General features: G+C 38.7%; 1 protein-coding gene across 1 annotated transcript in view; it reads left to right on the top strand.

Annotated features, from left to right (window-relative positions):
- Nucleotides 1–19,885, top strand: part of NAALADL2 (N-acetylated alpha-linked acidic dipeptidase-like 2) — a 272,257-nt gene that overhangs the window by 39,067 nt on the left and 213,305 nt on the right. Inside the window, exon 2 of the mRNA XM_009895320.1 lies at nucleotides 9,300–9,570. Within this exon, the coding sequence (XP_009893622.1) occupies nucleotides 9,300–9,570 (271 nt within the window). The remainder of the gene's footprint in view (nucleotides 1–9,299; nucleotides 9,571–19,885) is intronic.

Below are 19,885 nucleotides of genomic sequence, written 5' to 3'. Positions count from 1 at the left end.
AAACACTTTCAAGGTGGGGGATTGGCTTTTGTTCCTGTCCTCCTCCAGCTGCAGCATGCATTGCCCTCGGCATCATAACCTGTTGGAAACTGCAGGGCACAGTTGTTTGGGGCTCGGGACCCAGTTCTTTTCTTGCATTAGGAGAAAATAATGGTAAATCCCTTTGTTAAATAATTACACCTATAAACTTGCAAGACAATTATATTCCCTTTGCTGTATTTAAAACAGAGGCTAAGATATTCTTGTGTGTCCAAAACAAGAGTTCAGGTTAAGTCATACAGAGCGCTGTTATATTTTCAGACATAGCATATGTTTATTTAAAATACTGGAATTGTGCAAAGGTACAGATTCACACACAATCCTGTATACCATAGAGGAAAACCTGTCTCTTGCAAATGAAACTTAGCAGCTACAGAAGTTAAGAAAAAAATAGTGCTGGTGATCTTACTGATTTGGAAAGAAAATAGCCTCATTTTGAGAGATCCTCTTGCAAACAAGAAATTGTTTAATAAAAAAAAAAAAAAAGGTTTCTTGAGTAGATATATCCATTCTGTATATATTTTGAAAGAACTTTATTTAAAGACAGTTCATCTGCTGAAAACAGTTTACTGTATTAAAACCAAGACAGGAATGGAGTAGATCAGTCCTGTTTGTGGTATGTATTTGAAGACTGAGAGGTCGGTGTTAGGACAAAGCAAGGTTTGCTTGCTTACCTAAAAGGAGAGCCTTTCACCTAAACCCTCTTGTGACCAAAAGGAACAATGAATCATGGCAATGACTTCTTTCTTGCTGCAGTACACAATGAAAAAGGTATCTCCTCTCTCCTCTCCATCTGGAATTAACAGTCTTTGGGATTTTGAAAAATTGCCCATTTGTGTGTCTGGAGCTGTCGTTCTCCGTATTAAGGTTTCTTTGGTTCATTATCTATTCTGAAAATGGATAGTGATTACCATCCTTTTTTTAATGTGTCTCCAGAATGATAGGGGAGAAATGCTAACTGACATTCTCATCTGTCTCTACACTGGATAATTAAGCAAGGTGTATGTCACAGAAAAGAGAGTGCTTTAATAAAATAAAATTTAAAAGGGATGATTTTTCCGTAAAGTGTAAGATGCTTTGATAACGAAACCCACGAGTGTGAATCAGGCAACCTGGTTTCTGTTCGTAGCTCTGTTGTTGCCTCCCTGTCTGCCCTTGAGTGATTTTGTGTATACTAAACGTTTTCAGAAACTTCCGCAATTTCGTGGTTTTCATTTCTTGGGCATCTGGTTTAATATCAAATCAGCTGCCTTTCAGATTTTGCCTGCATGATAGTAAGTGATCAAATAGCAGTAATTTAACAAATTATTGCATGATAGCAGAACTTAACCTGATTACACATGCTCGTAGTCCATTGCAAATTAACACGTTTCAACAACCTTCACTTTGGCCAATGCATTTTACTGTACTTTTGGGCTCTGCTGATAAGCCAATTCATTCATAAAGTACTGCGGTGATGTTGGTCTTTTGCCATCTGTTTTCCATGCTGCAAATAAAAATTGTATTAAGAAGGTCTTTGTTTTTGAAAATCTGATGTATTCAAAACAGTTTCTATCAAGTTTGCAGCCCAGATAACATTTTGCATATGTTCAAAGTCTTTTTGGCTGACTTGCAAGGGATCTGAATTAACTAAACTCTTCAGTTCTTTGCCCAGCAATTTCTGGACTCAAACGCTAGTGCACATATGCAACGTTTCTTGGACCTTAGATGAGGGCTTTTTATGACTGGCACTTGCAGATGCTGCTGATTCATGAAATACTGTGATTATTCGCTATGTAGCTTTGGAAGACCATACACAGGACAATAAAACAACCACCTTCCTTGTGCTGGGATGCAAGTGCATACCTACAGTTGCTGCTGAAGTTGGGACTTAAAATACCAAGAATTACTGAAAATCGGAGTAAAAGGATTTAGAACAGAAACTCACAGAATTTCTACACGGAGAACATGTCCTGAACTTCTTTTTTGAACATAATGTATTTGCAGATGGCTTGCTTGTTGACAGATACGTACCTTTCAGAGCTTGGATGCCTTGGATTCGTCGGCGTGACTTATACAAATGTCACTTGATTTGTTGGTAGATCTGGCCACAAGCACTGTGTTGACAGTTTAATTCATTAGATTAACGCATAAGTCACAAGACTGCTTCAGTTATTGCACTTGTATTCTTCAACAGCAGTTTTCAACAATTTTCCCTCTCTGTCGGCAATAAGATGTAATCAGTAGTTTTCCATTAATAGGCCATTAAAATATGATGGGTTCTTGATCTCTGAACACGTACAGCATACTGTTATATTAATACTTTTTAAAAAAAACTATTATATTTTTTATGTGTCTGATGCTAGAATAGGCAAGACATTGGGTTTTACCATGGGTGTTTGTTTCCACAATAAAAGATTGTTTAACTGGAAGAATTGTTGTTTATTCAACAAATAGATCTGAAAGTGCCTTTTTCAGTTTAGAACGGCATGTTATTGCTGAAAAGTAAGGTGAATACTCTCTAAGAAGTCACAGGTATTCAGAGCTGTAGTTTTGGTGTTTTATTTTTTTTCAAAAAATCTTCTAAGCTTAAAAAAAGACTAGAAGAGTAGTTGAGGAATTTTGTGTATGCTTTCTCTGGTTTCACCCTCTTCTGGGCAATCATTTGATAGACCCTTGTTGGAACTCATGTTGGCATTCTGATGCTCTGAAGCATTTGGAAGGTTTGGATACTGGCTAGATGTCAGCATAACTGACATCCAGATCTCTTAGAAAGCTTTGGAAAGCTCACCTATGGCCAGTTTATGACTTTGCAATGTTTAGCGTAGAGGAACGATGAATTGCTTGTTTTCCAATAAACTGTGGCATTGCAGAGTGAGAGAATCAGTCATTTTTCAATGCCTGCCACCGTCTGCCTTGAATGCAAGCTTGGCTTGTATCCTGATGGTGGCAAGTGAGATTTGAACTATCCCCATTAGTTTTATTTAAAAAATATAAAAGGTGTTTGACTGATGCGTTGGGTAGTAGCAATATGCTTGGTATTGCTCTAGTGAAAAACAAAACAACAACCATAATGTACAAAATAGCTAAGCTTGGAAGTCAGTGTGGGGTGGGATCTGAGGGTGTTCTTCAAACCCATGACAAAGAACTTCTCAGGAAAATGAGAGGTTTGGCCTGAAGCTGTTGTGCACATAATTATGCTGTGATAGGACAGGGTACGTATGGTCAGGTACCCCTGCAAAAGTCTAATACCCGGGTGGACCCAAATGAAAAAGCTATGAAGTTTTGTTTAAAAGTACTTTTGTGCCTGCTCATGGTATAATTTTCTAAAAAGATGACCCAAGTCCCTTTTTTATCAAAGATACCCAAAAGCCATGGTGCAAGTAATGTTTTGGTGTTGTTTTGTTTTGTTTTGTTTTTTTAAAAGTTCAAAAGCATTTTTCTGCTGCACAACTGCACAGCCAAATCTAGAGCTGGTGTTCTGTTATCTGACCTTATGTGTGTTTTTATGGTTTAATGAATTACGGTTTTTTTGTGTCTCTGAAAAGTAAAAGCTGTCGTAAATCATACTCCTTGATGTTAATGGCATTATATCTATATTGTCGGCACTCTGTAGCATTCATAGAGATACACAGATGCAGATCCGTAAATGCTCCCTTTGATAGCAAAAGCACTATGTCGTTACCCGAGAACGAAGAGGGTTTTAGCTTTCCCGTCGTTAGGACAGACCATGCATTCATTACTGTTCTGATGAGCCACGTATAAATTTTTCTGTCAGGCAGAACTGGATGACAGCGCAGGGCTGGCAGAAGGCCCTGCCCCCCGTGAGAGGTCCATCTCCAATGGAGAGGCTGCTGCGGGTGATGAGACTGGCTGGCCAAAAACCAGGCAAACAGAAGAAGCGGCGTCATGTCACGTAGTGGCTGACCCATATCTAGTGACCAAATGTTGAGTTTAACCAAAGCTTTCCATTGCTTTTGTGCTGTAGGCCGGTATTACCTTGTTTGTGAATTACTAAGCGTATCTGAATAGACTTACCTGCTATTTTTGGTCATTACTATGACCAAAATTACTATGTCATCATGTGACAAGAATGAACACAGTACCAGATTTCTTGTGACCTGTGACTGCCACAGAATTAACATTAATATCAGTGCTAAATATATGCCTAGACTATTCACGAGGTATAGAGAGTGATGGCAGAGGTGACAAAGGCCATGGCCACGGATCTGCGTTCTGGAGCAGTTGCTGGAGGCCTCGCAACATAACCTGAAGAGCCTGAAGTGGTTGTGGATCCTGTCCTGCGCTAAGCTGCACGCAGTCAACAGTTTATGCCATGAGAATGTTTCTCTTACGTGTTCTAACCTCCTGATAAATATCCTCTGTTGGACTTGGATATTTTTTTGTCTTTCTTTTGGAAGCAGCAGCCTTGTGGCCATCAGTTCAGACCACGGGAAATCCAATTGGGCAGGCTGGAGACCAGCCAGTTGAGCACCCTAATTAACAGGAACGTGTAATTAACATTGAAGCAGATGTGGCTTGGGCAGGTGGTATTTCCTGAACGCGTTTAGTTTGCTGTGTGCGCACACCGTATGTGGTGGATACAAATAAATACCCTGTCTGCAACTGTGAAAAATACTTGTGCATCTGCTGAAGCAGTTGGTCTGCGCAAGTGCTGTGCGCTCACCCAGCACTGCTGAAACTGCCACATCTCGGCTCTTAATGGACTGAGACGAGTTCTCAAATCCTGAACATATGTAAACGTTTTTAAAACTCAGCCTGGACAAAGTTTGTGGGAAGGAAAAAAGACATATGCATGGAAGTCTATAAATATAATAACCCCATGTGATGCATTTCTTGCGGGTTTTTTGTTTATCTGCTACCAGCTACTGTTGGAAGCAGCATATTGGGCAAGATAACACTTTCATCTGATGTAGCCTTACAAAAATAAAAAAATGGTGAATTCATTGCGACTTTCAAAATTTGGAAACAACTACTCAGCTGAAAAATCAGCCTGTAAAACCTCCAAATTCATATTTCTTCTTAGTTCTTACCTAAAATTCCAGTAATTGCTTTATCAACAGTTTCAGTGAACTGGAGGAAAATAAAGAGTAAAAATTTACAGTTCAAATTGGGGCATAAGAGACTTGGATAAAATTCTAACTCTGCAAAATTGGAATTCAGATTTGTTGTTTTGTTTGTTTTTTTTTTTTTAATAGGCTATGAAGTGTGGGCCATTTCTTATTCACATTCCAGTACAGACATTAAATCTTTAAAGATAAAAAAACCCGCCAAACCTTAAACAAACCACACTTGAAGTTCTTCGTATTTGAGGGAAAGTATCGTCTCTGTAGATATTTAAGATTAAATCTATAGTATCCTACTGCAGTTTTAGATTTCTTGGGGGGGGGGGGTTGGCTAGCAGTTTAATGAGATTGTCTGGTAAGGAATTGTGCCATAGAGTTAAATTATTCCATCTTTTCATTGTTAGAGTTGCCTATTGTAATTTTTCAGTGTCCTTTGAGTGGTGTTTCGCAGTGTCCCAGTGTATCACCAGCAATGAGCAGCTGGCTTACTTGCAATACCTTGTTCTGTTCTTTAGCAAGCTGTGTCAAAAAAAGTGCTGTTATAGCAGATGATATTCCATTAAGCTGCTGCAGCTCCATGTTCCCCATGGTTACCAATTTGAAAATGAAATTTCTATATTTCGTGTGTGTGTGCATGTGTGTTCATTTATCTTTTATAATCATCTGTTAAAGATTGGTCTTTTGAAGCTGCAGAGGCTGCAGAAAGCCTGGCTTTATTACACCTGTAACTTTGTCTTATTTCAACTTACCTTCCTAGCTCTAGAACTTTGAACCTCCAACAGTTATGGTCTGCTGCTCTTCGCTGGTCAGGACATTCAGCTGTCAGGCAGTAAAATACAACTTAGACTTCTTGTTTACACAGGAATTCTAAGAACGTGTCTTCATAAACGTTTTCTTGATCTTGTCCTCATATCAAAGTGGGGAAACTTTGCCTTACTCAAGTGAAGTTGGGTATGCTTTCTGAGTTTTAAGTATAATTTTACCTGGCTTGTTTGTTTTTTTTTCAGTTCAGGAACCAAGGATATTTGAGGTGGAGCAAAATACTCATGAAACAAGTTTATGCCCTGTTCTCACGTGCATTAGTTCACTATCTGATCTATATTAGAAAGTAAAGGCAAGTAACTTGTGGAAATCTCTTTGAGAGCATCTGATAGAGGCACAGTATTATTCAGACTGTTATTGTTATATTTATTAACATTGATTCTCACCTGAGACCAAATCTTAAGTCTCCAGTGGCTCCACTTCAATAAATTATGCAGATTCACAGCAACTGGAATGTGCCCATTAACTTTGTGGTTATTCTCATTGACTGAACCTGAACAAGCAGCTGAATAAAGTATCTTTTTAATGTGAGTAAGGGAATAAAAAATTTGGCTGATGTTGTTAAAGGCAGTATTGTAAATGGAATTTGGCAATCGCATCACTATTGATTCCTACTGAGTATGCACTCGCTTGAAAAAGTGAGAAACATAATCATCCCGAGGGCCTGTTTCTTTCCACTGCTTAAATCTTACTACTATGAATTTCAGTGCCCTGGAAGTTTTAGGAAGCAAGTTAATTGGCAATTTGTAGAGAAGGACTATGAAGTGCACGTGAAGTGTTGGGATTTTTCCAGGACAAACTGCCAAACCTTACACTTTTCTAAACCCTATCAAATTCAGGAAATACTATTTTTACATTATGCACTTATTATCCAACTAGTATGTAATAAAAATAATGAGTTAAGTTGATCTGAGTTTAAGTCCATGCAGTCAGCAGAATTATATCAAAGACAAGAAAAGTCAGTGACTGCAAGAAAGCTGAAAAAAAACAATCTTAGTGGTGATGTTCATAAGATTTATCAGAGTATTCTAATGTGTGCTGATTTATTTTAATATAACGTGTGGTCATAATTTGCAATTTGATTTTAACATGCTATAAAGACATTATGGAGTAAATAGTGAGTGTGCTCATTTCTTTAACTTAATCAGATATGTCGTCACAAAAGTTTCAAAGACATGCTTATTTAATTATGAAGTAGAAAGTAACTTTACTTCTATTGTTACGGGAACAATTTGCTTATTGTGTCTTCTTTTAATGCTAATTCCTTTTATTGAAACGGAATACTTCTTGTTGCAGTGTGCCGTAACCTTGTTGGCCTGGGATAAGTTTCTTCAATTATTTATTCTATTAATGTTTCTATCACCTGAGGAGAATGCAGATATTCTGTTAATGATTGTGTTAATCACACGACTTTCTATATTTCTGCAGTGCCCAAGTTTATGTCATTACATTAGCAGGCACAGGAGATGAAATTGGAAACTTGTAATATATACAGATTGGATTAACTCATCTGTTTTGTGTAGACTGCTTGAAGACTTATTTTAGATAATTTGAAAAGATTAAATCTGCAAGACAGTTATTCTTCCTGACAGGATCTCTGAAGCCTTCAACATAAGCCCGGTGTTCTTGTAAAGATTTTGAACTTTGTACGTTAATAACTTTGCTGCTGCAATGGGGCCTGGGATACAATGTATTTCTTTAAACAGAGAATTTTGTATATTTTTTAAATCCTTTGGATGTTGAAATAATTATTTCACCCATATAATGTGGGGATGGGCATTAGACACTTGTACGTAGTGTACCATTTTTGAGCCATTTCTAGGCTATAATAGGTATTAAAACTTCACTTTTTGCCTTTCTAAGGTTTTGATGTTATCTAGGTAGTAAATGTTCTTTCTTGAAAAAGGTCTATCGAACCACAAGACCGTTTTGTTGGGGTGAGAAGGGATTCTTTGCGCTTGCTTTCTGTCATAAGCTTTCCTTGGTGGAGTTCTCCCTGGGGTTGGTACAGACCCTGCTGGAAGCAGTACCGGTACCTTCAGCTGGGAGCATCACAGCTGGGTTCTGAACATCGCGGGGGTGCCTGTGAAGCGCTGGGTGGGAGTCTCAAATACCCGTCGCTTCCAATAATGGTTTTAAAATGGCTATGCGTTATTCAACCATTGCTTTTGATGTGTGCAAGACAGCCAGGGGAATTGTTAAGGTTTATATTTTAAACCCTAAACCTTTAGGTTTTAAGGACCCTAAAGCATCTAAATAGAATTGGCCGTTTTGTGAAAAGAAGCTTGTGAACAAGAGTTTCAGGCAGTGTCAGTATCTCTGTGCTTGGAGGTCAATACTTCTGTGATCCTTAGTCTTGTTTCTCAGTCCTGAGCGCTTCACAGGCACACACACACAAAACCACTAAAAAAAGAAAATTCAGCAAATATTCCATAAGTTTTTTGTACTGCATTTGAATAGTGCTTTTTATTTGAAGAATGGTGCTTTTTATTTCTGCCCTGCTTTGCTTGCATAAATGCTTGCCTACCGAAATAGGGAAAGCCTTCCCTACTTAGTTGTTCCTTCAGCATATCTGTCCTCTACTGTTATCTTTAAAATCCTCTCTACATCTCATGTTTTTTGGCATTGGCTGGGGAGGAGGGTGGTCCTTCAGTGCTGTCACCATTTTCATCCTGTGGCCCATCTGGTGGCGGGTGTAGACCAGTGATACAAGCCCAGACCGACCCATCTGAAGTCTCAGTTGGCCCATCTGGTCGATAACTGCCAAAATAATTTCCAGGCTTGTGTCGTATGCTTGCCAAGCTCTTGGCTCAGGTAATCCTTCAGCGCAGGTAGGAAATCGGAGGAAAACTCTCTGACAGCTAGCACAATATTTAGGGGAACAGTTCCATTCTGTTTAGCAAATTTGCTTTACTTGATGAATTTCAGCCAAACATATAATTACAACTAATTTTCAGCATCATGCCCTCTCTGGGGTCCCTGAAATGTTACTTCAGATTTCTTTCTCCGTATTCAATGGTTGGTTAAATTGATGCTATATCAGAAACTTGCTCAGCACCAGAGAGATGAATTTTGAAACAATAACTGTGATAATTTCTGTGGGATTCTTTGTGTTCTAATTGGATGTTTCCTATAAATATTTTATTCTTTATTTTATTTCCCAGAAAGCAGTTGCTTTTGTCTCACAATTGGTAAGAAATTATTTGCAAAAAAAAATGAAAGGTGTTCCCCCCCCCCCCCCATATGTTTGATGATACATTATGAATAAAATTACAGACTGATGCATATTAAGGTACAAGTGTCTTGGTGGGAAATAAGCTAAAACTGTCTTTGCTTGTGTTGTTTTTGTTTGTTTGTTTGTTTGTTTTCTAGAGATTTATTACAGTTCCCTAGAGAAGATGATGTAGACATTGCAATGAAAATTCTGGTTCAGTGGACTTCCCAAGGCCTTGAAGATGTCCGGCTGGTAAATTACTCTGTTTTGCTTGACCTGCCGGGCTCTTCTTCAAACACAGTAACTCTGAAAAACAGCGGTGAATGCTTTTATCCTAGTGGACAACAGTGCAACAGAGAGACCAAAACGCTTCACAGCCAAGACCTCCTGTACTCGTATGCTGCTTACTCTGCCAAAGGAACTCTTGAGGTAATATGACCATTTGGCTCTGTCATTTGTGGTGGAATAGAGTTAGAAAACATCAGCTTTCGTTGAACTTGGCTGGCAAAGTACACGTGATGAAATGCCCAGCCTTAAAATAAACATATTTAGGTAAAATATGATGTAGCCAATATCAAGTCAAACTTAAAAATTAGTTGGACCTGAACGCTTCGTCTGATTATTTTTTATTTTTTATTTTTTTTAAAGTATCTGAGTTCATGAATTGGCATCTTTTGCTTTGGTGTAAAAATATGAAAGCTGTGTCTAGAGCTACATTTTATCCTTGTTGACGTATAACCACTACTAGTTTGAGGAATGCCTGGAGGAAGGGTAAGATGAGTTTTTCTGCTGTGAGACCTGCAGGAGTGCTGGGCTAACACCTGGAGCTCCTGAATTACGGTCGTGAATCTCGCATACTTTCTTCTATGGCAACTCAGTTGACACATCTGCTCTGTTTCTTCTTGAAAACTCCAATTTGTATTTTCATCTTACTGTAGCTTTTGTTAGGAAGCTTTGTCAATGAAAAGATCCTGCCTGTTGGGATTTGTTACTTGCCAAGTGAAATAAGATCTTGGATTATCTTGTTTTATCCAATTTGCTGTCTTCACTGGCTGCCATCCTATATTTGCTTTCCAGATATATTGGGGGTGCACTAAGGGGTCATCATTTCTGTTTACATTCCTAGCTGAGGTAGTATAAATCTCATTATGGATTTCTGAAATGTAAAAATTGTGATTTCACTGCTAACTGTTTTCATTCTCCTTTTAAAAATATTGTGTGTTAGTTCCAGTGATGCGGGGTTTTTTACATCTTGGTTTCCTTATTGGTTAACAGTATAGGTTTCTTTTCATCACTTCGATCACTAACAGACTATACAGGAACAGGTTGCGGATGGCTTTTGGTTTGGAGGATACCTCTTCCAAAATACCTTTATACTTTGTGAATATTGTAATTTTTATAGCATATCAGTTACTGAATTTCTAACAGTAAAGCGCCACCTTTCTTTTTATTTGTGAGTGTTTGCCCATAATGTTATTGATAACACGTAATGCACTGTAGAAATCTTGTCATGAGTCATAATTGGGAAAGTTGCATGATGGTAACTAACCCATTTTATGGACTATTAATATAATTTCAAATTTTGGGCTGTAGGAAATACAAGACTTAGTAGGAAGTCGGATCCTTAAGTTTCTCATACTGAAGTCCAGAAGCTTCACCTTCTTTTTCTTAAAAGCATTGAAGCTTTGTAGTCCAAGGGATTTATTCCAGAGAGGAGAAGGAATGGAGTTCTTGTTCTCCTTTGGGAGGGAGACTTCTCTCTGTCTACTGTTTTCGTGTACCTTACGTGGCTGCTTTCCATATTGGGTCTCATGGTCGTTATCTCCATACTGCCTCTGTTCTGGGCTCTATCAACCCAACAACTTCAGGTTAAAGTTGTTGTTAAGAAGTGAAATGAAGCAGGCAAGGGTAGGTCCTAACTTGCATGATGTAGGCTTTAACTTTTCCATGGGCAAGTGAAAAGTACTAATGAATGGGTTTGACTTCTTACATTTATCAATTAGAAACTCAATATGTAATATTATTTTCTCATTGTAAGTTAATAAGAGTAACTTACAATGAGAGAAAAATGCAGTTGTGGCCTTTGAGATTTATTTCGTGAAAATAAATGTGTTGCTGACAAATTCATCAAATTAAAGGAAATCAAATGTTCCAGGAAGAATCATTGAAGTTATTACCAGCAACACACTGCTTTCAGTTACATTTCAGAGCACTTTTATCTATGATTGAGTTCTGCAGAAATGAGGACCACACATGCTGTGTGTGTACTCATCATGAAGGGTGTACCTTGGCTTTGGCAAAACTCAAAGCTGGTACTTGAGCTAAAGAATAACTCTGTGCACTATTTTACACTTAGATCTGTGAGATACCTAGCACCCTCACAAAACTTCAGATGGTTTCTTTTATTCTTCTAAAAGTCTACCCAAAGTGTCCTTAGATCTAGAGTTTTGCCTAAAAGGGAAATTTCCTTTTTTGTTTAGGCTATGGATAAATTGCTGGTGGTCTAACCTCCCCGTCTTTCAATCCTACACAGTAATCTCTACTATTTTAGACTAATGGAAGTATAAAAACTTTAAATGAGAAGTAGCAGGTGGTGACTGTTGGTGTGTTCAGCCATCAGAGGGTGACTTGATTGCTTGCAGTGGAACTAAAAGTCGCATATTTTGAATATCTTGCAGTGGGTTGTGATTGCAAAATCATGAGGGTTTTTCTGTGAAAAGGTATTCTTGTAACAGCGACTCATAATCTGAATAATTTTCTTTCAAATGTGACACATCCTTAGTAGAAAACTCTATTGTGTGTCACATAATCAGGTTGAATTGCTAATATTGCTTCAATACTGCTGCTTCTTTGTATCTCATTTGTATATTTGATTTTCTAGAAGTTCAAGCAAATAAAACCATTAAGTTACTGCAGTCTGGCTACCAGCAGAGCTACAGCTCTACTTTCATGTTGATGAGGTTATTTGTAGAATAGCAAGACTCATTTTCTTTGACCACCTGTCATGTCCATTCATCATATGGCCATTGTGTAGGGGCCGTCCAATTTGTGTTTTCTGGTAACAGTCTAAACAGCATTTGTGAGTAAAAATGTGAGCATTTGTGATCTGAAATCTACTTCAAAAAACCTGCTTAGTGCCATCGTGATGGATGGTGCACTTTAATACTTCTCTATAATTCATTGGGCCCTGAAAAGGTGACACTGTTTACCCATCACGGTGACAGGCAGGGCAGCCTACAGTTCTGGAGAGAACTGTCGAGTTGGTTTTGAAATAGATCTTGTAGCAGTTATGTAAATAATAGGTTGTAGACTAGGTCAGTCTAAGGGAAGAATGGCATATGTGAAATATATTTTTATTAAAACTTAAATATTGGCTACCTTTTATAGAGTTTAATCCTTTTGTCTGCTGGATGAAAACAGGAAAGTCACTCTGGCCATCAGATCACATACATAAAGGGAAATTACATTGCATCAAATTTATGCGTTGAAGCAAAATGTGTTGTCAAAGAGTATCTAGCCAGTCTCCGAGTGAGCGCAGTGTGGTGAATCTGAATGTGCTGCTCCCTGCCTTTGCGGTGTGGGGTGGTCCGAGAGCTGTGGCTGCCGGTACTGTCACCGGCGGAGGGATGAGCTGAGGAGCCATCAGCGAGAGCCGAGGAGAGGTGTGTGTGAACCCCCAGAGATCCAGCATCCTCCTTTCAGCACCGCGTTGGTAAGTAGTGTCAGCGTAGGTGTATATTGTAGCCCATCTGTTAACACACGCGGCAGTGATCCCCAGTAGGCAGTGAAGTGTAAGGACATGTCCTGGCTGGAAGCGCAGCAGAAGGCCTGGTGGTGCTCGGCTCACCTGGCTGCCCACTGAGAGCAGCGCAGGAAGAAACAAGCATTCAGTTTTGGCATCTCAATGTTCATCTACTCTGTTCCGTGTTCCTTTAGCAACTGTAAAGATAAAATCTTAGCAGATAGAATGGTTGGTGTGTTGGGACAATGTTCAAGGATGGACTAATTAAAGCAAAACAAAGATTGCATTTACTTCCTGTTCCCTGAATTTTTGCAGTTACGGTTGTGTGACCTGAAGTTTTCCTCACCTTCCTTTCACCTTAAATTTATTCACTCTTTGCTTTATGGAAGGAACTTTTGGCAATCCTAAATCTTCTTTAGTACTTTAAACAGTCATACTTAGTGTCCTCCGTTATATCGGGTTGCCTCATGCTACAGTACCCTCCTCGGCAGGAGTAATTGGCTGCTGAATGCACCAAATTTGAGGTTGGTTCCTTTGCTGTTCCTCCAGCATTTCCTTTTTTCATTGTGGACACTCTCAGCAAAGCCAGCAAAACATCACTTCTTTTTCCCTGGACCTCATACGCCGAAAGGTCTGTGTGGTTTCAGGAGGATGAATTCAGGGGAGGATGCAAGAACAGCACAAGAACTGGCATGTTCTTGAAGTGGGTATGCATAGGCAGGCAGGGATTAGATGGTTTCACGGACAGAAATGAATCGTCCCCATCTCCAAGGCAGTTCTCCCAACACCTGACCACGTATCCTTTGTACTTTGACCTCTCCTCTGTCTCTGTTCCCTGACTGCTTGGACTTCTCTGCTGCGTCACCTCACTTGCCTGCCATTGTCCACACTCCCTGACTGATTCTACCCATTTCTCTGTTCGAAGTGTTTGCTGATTTTAGGCATTTGTACTCCCAGCTCAGCCAGTGATATCTTTGATTAGGTTTGGAAGGGCTGCAGGGAGCAGACAAGTGCGAATGCCGACTGTTTGCCTCTATCTACAACAGGCAGAAGAGATTTTCTACATCTGTTGATGGCATATCAGCCTGCTCCGGTTCATTTGTTTTTGTGACATTTTCTCAGCTAAATGAGAACCCACCGCAGAGATTAATGCAACCTGAAGCAATACGAGATGTACAAACCCATCTGTTAAGCTCACTCAGTGATCTTCCCGCCATTCTTCAATCTTGGCAAGATGGGAATAAGGGAAGCGGGACTCAGATTGCTGTCAGAGCCTCTTTCATGAGGAAGAGGGCTTGCTTACTTATCAGATACCCCATTTTCTTATGGCTGTGCTGAGATGTCTCCGCTCCCCATCCATCCCCTTCTTTCCAGGGTCCTTCACTCTGCAGGAAGATGGGAGTCTTCCTCTCCTCTACTGCCTGTTCTTCTAATCTGTCCCACTCTTTGCAGGCTCCCCACTGTGTGCCCCACGGTCCCCCTCTGCTCTCTGCAGCAGTTTCCTTGCAGTACTTGCAGCTCTCTGTATTTCTAGCTCTGCACCAAAAGGTTACGACTTCCTCTGGAGGGACAATGCATCAAGAAATCCTTGACCCAACAGCTTGCTTTCATTTGACTGGGCTTCATTGTGCTGGAAATGTGATTAGTGCACCCTTATTATCCTTTATCTTCTCTCTAGCTAATCAGCGGAAATTGCCTTAACAATATTTCTGAATTAAGATTGGTGTCAGCGGGTTGGTTTTAGAAAATTTTAAAATCTTCCCAGGTTATTTTTATCCCTAGGCAAAATTTCCAAATGAGCCTTGTGCGGCACGCTCACTTGCACATCTTGAATTGCAAAGGCAGAGAGTGCATATAATTCAGATTAAATAATCACAGTGTCTCACCCTAAGTCTTTCAGTCATTTTTTGATGGCACATTGGTGCAAAATATCAAGCTAGAGGGAATCTCGGTACATGTGTGCATTTAATTCTTTAGGCACGCCAATTTAGATCATTACTATCTTTATTAACATTTTCTAAAATTTCTTCTCTGAAGAGACACGTACTAGCTAAAATGAATCCCTAGCAACTGAAATCAGTTTACAGATGGTCGGGGCTATAGGTTGAATAACACATCCATGCAAATGAGAAGAATCATGTGATTTTTGTAACATTTAGATGTTTTAGAGGAGCTTTATTTGTCTTTTATTTATAGAAGAGTTTCTCAGAAACCTCTTCCACAAATAATCATAATTTAGACCACTGCTCTGCATACCAAGTAGGCGCAGCAAATTTTCAAGACAATCTCACTAAGAATATGGATTTTAGAATAGGCTTGACCTTTAAGCAGAAAACAACATTCAACATTAACTACAGCATAGCTGCCACTCCATTATAATTACATATAGAAAGCTGTGAAATCCAATGTGAAGGTTATATAATTTAAAATTGCAGCCAAGGACTGCAAAAATAGTCATTGAAGAGAAGTCCTGCAGAACATCCTGTCAGTTTTCTGGCACATATCACGTACCCATTCATAAATAAAGTTGTACAGTTCTTAAAAATAATAGTAGTTCATCATGCACAAAAGCCCGGTTAATATTGCTGCAAGATTTTTGTATCCTTGAAGGGCAGCGTTTAAAAGAGGCAAACGGCTCACTGCTGCAAAGCCTTTGGCTGTTTTAGAATTGTGAGTCAATACTCTACTAATGTTTTACTAATAAAATATTAGTAATGACACTTTGGTAACCATGTCATTAATAATAAATGAGGGCTTTTTTTAAATGCAAAAAAGCAAAAGGTGAGGCATCTTGGTATCTACGGATATAACAGATCACTGAGCACTTCCATGCCATTGCACGTAATCAGCTGAAGGCATTTTTCAGTAAAGCCTCGGTACAATATTTGAGAGGGAGCAGTGTTGAACCATAAACATTATTTATATTCCAATTGCATGGTAAAAACTGGAGGGTGCAAAAACTGAGGACTTGGGAAATGGATTTGGTGCTTTAGTCAGGGTTTAGTGCAGGTAAAATTCCTATTGAAATCAATGGGAATTACATAATTTTTAACCAGAATTTAATTGTGTCTGTTAGTAGTCACTGTGAGAGAATACAAGTGGAAGTAACTTCTGTGAATGCGTGGATCTCTGAGGAATATTTTTCTCTTTAATTATTTTACTGTATAATTTAGACCCAGCAAGTTGCAGTGATCTGTGCAGTTCAGTAGATACCTGGGTTAATACCTTCCCAGTTCCTCTTCTTTTATGCCCACCTTTTGTTAATGGTGTTTGGTGCAAACCTGGATACAAAGGTTCTCCGAGTCAAATGGAAATCTTTCTGCCAAATCACAAGGCACATTTTACTTAGGTACTGCTATCGTATCATCTCCCTATAATTTCTTTTACATCTTCTGAGTAAATTTGAACCTACCAACAACACACGTGTTTTTTCTGTTTAAGTTTGCAAAGATAGTATCCTCCTCAGAGGAGGAATTCCAAGCAAAAAGCTGCATCTGCTGAGAGCTCTTTGGTTTGGGTTTTAGAGATCTTTTTCTTTTTAATTTCTCCAGTATTAAAGGTTTAAAACTTTCTTGAAGGGATCTTGCTTACGCTAAAAACAAAAGCAAACATTTCCTCCAACAGAGAGACTATAAAGCAAATATTATCAGCTTTTTAAAAATTGCTACATGAGAAAAACAATATAAGAAACAACTACAACTATTACAATGAGAACAATAACAAAACATTTTTATATTTATTTAATATTCAATCCTTGTCCCAAAACCTACTTTTGTTTAAAACAATGAGGTTTCATGAGTAAAGAACTGTTTAAATTGTTCCTCAGCTTTCTGATAGTTATGAGTGACTGTAAAATACAATACTGATTAAACTATTGCTTGTTCTCATTTTTTATTTTATTTTTGAGGAAGAGAAACAAGTTCTAAAAACTTTTAAGGAACATTAGCAATACAAAAGCGCCTGTAGTTGGAGGCAGATTACATCTTACTGTGTCTATACATGCTGTACCTGGGACCATGGCCATAAGATTCCGACCCTGGCAGCCACAGGCATCAGTTATCCACGAAAATATGGGTTAGAATCACTGTAGTAGAACACATTTTTTTTTAAAAAAAGAACAAACCACTTTTCTGACATACTGCACCTGATTATTTTTGAAAATAGAGGAAAAAGTCTGAATAACGGCGGTGTCTCTTATGAAATAGAGGCGGCAGCTGAAAAGAATCAGGAGCGACTATTTTAATCTTCAACGCAGTGTAATAAATCTTATCATTTGAAGCCATAGGAGTTATCTGTATCTACCAGTATAACTTTTACAGTCAATATTCGACAACATCTTAAAAATTGATTTCCCCTAATGTAATAATATCAGCTTATTGAGTGCTTTTCTACAGGATGCTTTTTTCTCCTTGTTAAAATCTTTTTAATATTTTGAAAGGAAAGTAGCATTGAAAATCCAAAACAAGTCTGAAGATTTTCTGTGTGTGTTAGGAAGCGGTAATATGAAGTCAAAATATAGTCCTCTGAGATGACCACTTTGAAAGAGCAGAAATAAAAAAAAAGAAAAAAGCATACATGACAGGTTTTAAATGTAATCTGAACTAGTTGAGGATAAAGCTGCCATTATATGAATAATTTGGTGAGGACAGATTTTTAACGACTTGTCTGACTTCTTTGTTGAAGAATTTTGGTATAAAGGAGCAAAGGATGAACCTCTCTAGAGACTGCTTTGAGGAATGCTATAAACCTGGACACAGAGCCCTAATAGCAAGAAAGACCAAAAAGTGAAGGAGGCCTCTCTCAAAGAAAACCCTTTGAAGCAAATGTCTTTTGAAAGCCTTTCAGAGCAGGACAAAAAAATGTGCAGCTGTGATACAGCTAGCTGAAAAAAAAACATTTAAGAACTGAATTCTTAAAAAAATTAAAAAAAAGGTAAAATAAATAATATAATAATAATATTTTAAAAAGACCCAGTTACTAACCATAGCTGAGTGTGAATTTGGTGTCCAGGTGCAGTTGGCCGAAGTGCATTGGTTGTGTATGTGACCTGTCAGAATGCCAGAGCCTGTTCTCTGGCTGGACTGAAATGTCCTGAGAAAAACCTTTCCTTCAGAATTTCACTTTCAAGCTGGTTGGAAATACAGCACTTCTGACTGTGCCCACCAGTACAATCCCAGGAAAGGAGTATTTCCTTATAAATAATAAAAAAAATCAGTGCAAACTATACAAAGCTGAAAATACATTGGTCTTCCCTTTTTCTAGAATTAGGCATTCCTTGTTTTTTCTGTCTGATACGCTGTCTCTTCCGCTACATACAAATAAATCTCATGTCTAACACCTTATGTAATGAATATTAGTCACTGTGTTTATCTCATTCATTAAAAGGGCCTTAATGTGAATTAATCATGAGATATATCAGTTCTCATCATTATTTCTTATGTTTCTGTGCTCTGCAGTTCAAAGAGAAGGTGACTAATCAATCGCCACGTTGTGACAGGCCCAAGAGTAGGTGTGTGTGAGAAAGAAGATGCATCAAGGAATTTATCTTCCTTCCACTGAATTATGTTACCGTATAGAGTTACTCTTGTCTCCTGTAAGATTCACTGCTTCGCACTGGTGTCTTTGAGGGGCAGACAGAGGTGAATAAGGGTAGAAGAGGTCTGGCAATGGCTTCAGCTACTGGAGAGCAAAGCTGCTTAAATATGCAAGAGAGCTCCTGCTGCCCTGTCATCCAGGAGAGACGTTCCTCCTACTGCAGGTCAACGCTTGCCAGGCACGATCTGTACTTGGAGAGTATTTTAGAGGATGAAGTAGTATAAAAAGCTAAAAATGACATTACTGGCAAAAGAATCGCTATATCATTCTTCGAACCAACATTTTTGTTCCGAAAATATTTTTCATGTCTTTGTCCATGTTGTCCTTTTACCTATAACACTCTTGCATCTTAAGGCTAAAAGAAAATATTACAATCATGTAATGACTTCAACTAAAAATCTGAAATGAGAAATTATATCAGTGTGGACAGTCTTAGGCTCAGGATCCGATGGGTAAGGCTGACTCTTTCTGCTCAGATCTTTCCCTGATCATCTTATTGCTGTTGTCTTAATGCCTGTAGAGTTGCTCTGCCTGAAATTAACTTTCATAATTTTTCAATTTTCTCTGCAGACAATTAAGATAACTTCTTCACAATGTATAGTGTTTCTAAAATGGGTACCAAAACTGTGAAGACAAATGAAGCGATATGGAGGGAACCTCTTCAGTAGATGACAGAACTAGTGAATATTTTTAATGAAGACTTGTGCATTCTTTGTCTTGTCTGTTGAATTTAGTCTCTTGTGTTTGTTGAAATTCAGGAAAGGGACCGCTTGAAGATGGACCTTTAAGGAAATTTGTGGTTGAATCAGAATTTATGGAAGTGCATACTGACCTCCCTGTCTCTAGTTTCTTTTTGTTGATCGTTCAACACCCCAGGGAGGAGGGATCATTACGAGGGAAGAGAAAGAATCGAGTGCAGATTTCTATAGTAACTGGTAGTTCTGTAATAACGTCCCTAACTGCTTGTGTTGAAAACTGTACCATAAGGTACTATTGCTACAATAATACTGAGCACTTCTCTACTGCTGACAAGGAGGCTGACCTGGGTTCCAGCCTGTGTGGAAGATGAGGGAAGCTCTGTTCAGGTCCAGTTCCAGAGCTCCGGCGGGGCTGCAGTGATGGGGAAGCCTTTACATTACCAGTGAAATCAGTTGTATGATGTCAGAGGTCAGATTACTCTTTTTTTCCCCCATCAAGTTATCCAGACTCTGTCCAGATTCTGGTATCCTTTCAGACTTTCCCATACATTTTAGATAACATCAACATTTTTCTGTCTTTCCTTTTGAGATACAGTTTAATGGGATGCCACTGTACAAGTTGAACAATTTACTGGGCCCTTTCGTAAAAAGAAGCAGTTTCTGTCCTTTGCATGGGGTTTCTTCTCTCTCCAGGATTTTCCATTCCTGC

Source organism: Charadrius vociferus, unplaced genomic scaffold, assembly GCF_000708025.1.
Source record: "Charadrius vociferus isolate BGI_N301 unplaced genomic scaffold, ASM70802v2 scaffold311, whole genome shotgun sequence".
Classification (NCBI taxonomy): domain Eukaryota; kingdom Metazoa; phylum Chordata; class Aves; order Charadriiformes; family Charadriidae; genus Charadrius; species Charadrius vociferus.
Note: the sequence above shows the minus strand (reverse complement) of the source record. Positions and strands in the feature narration are given on the sequence as shown.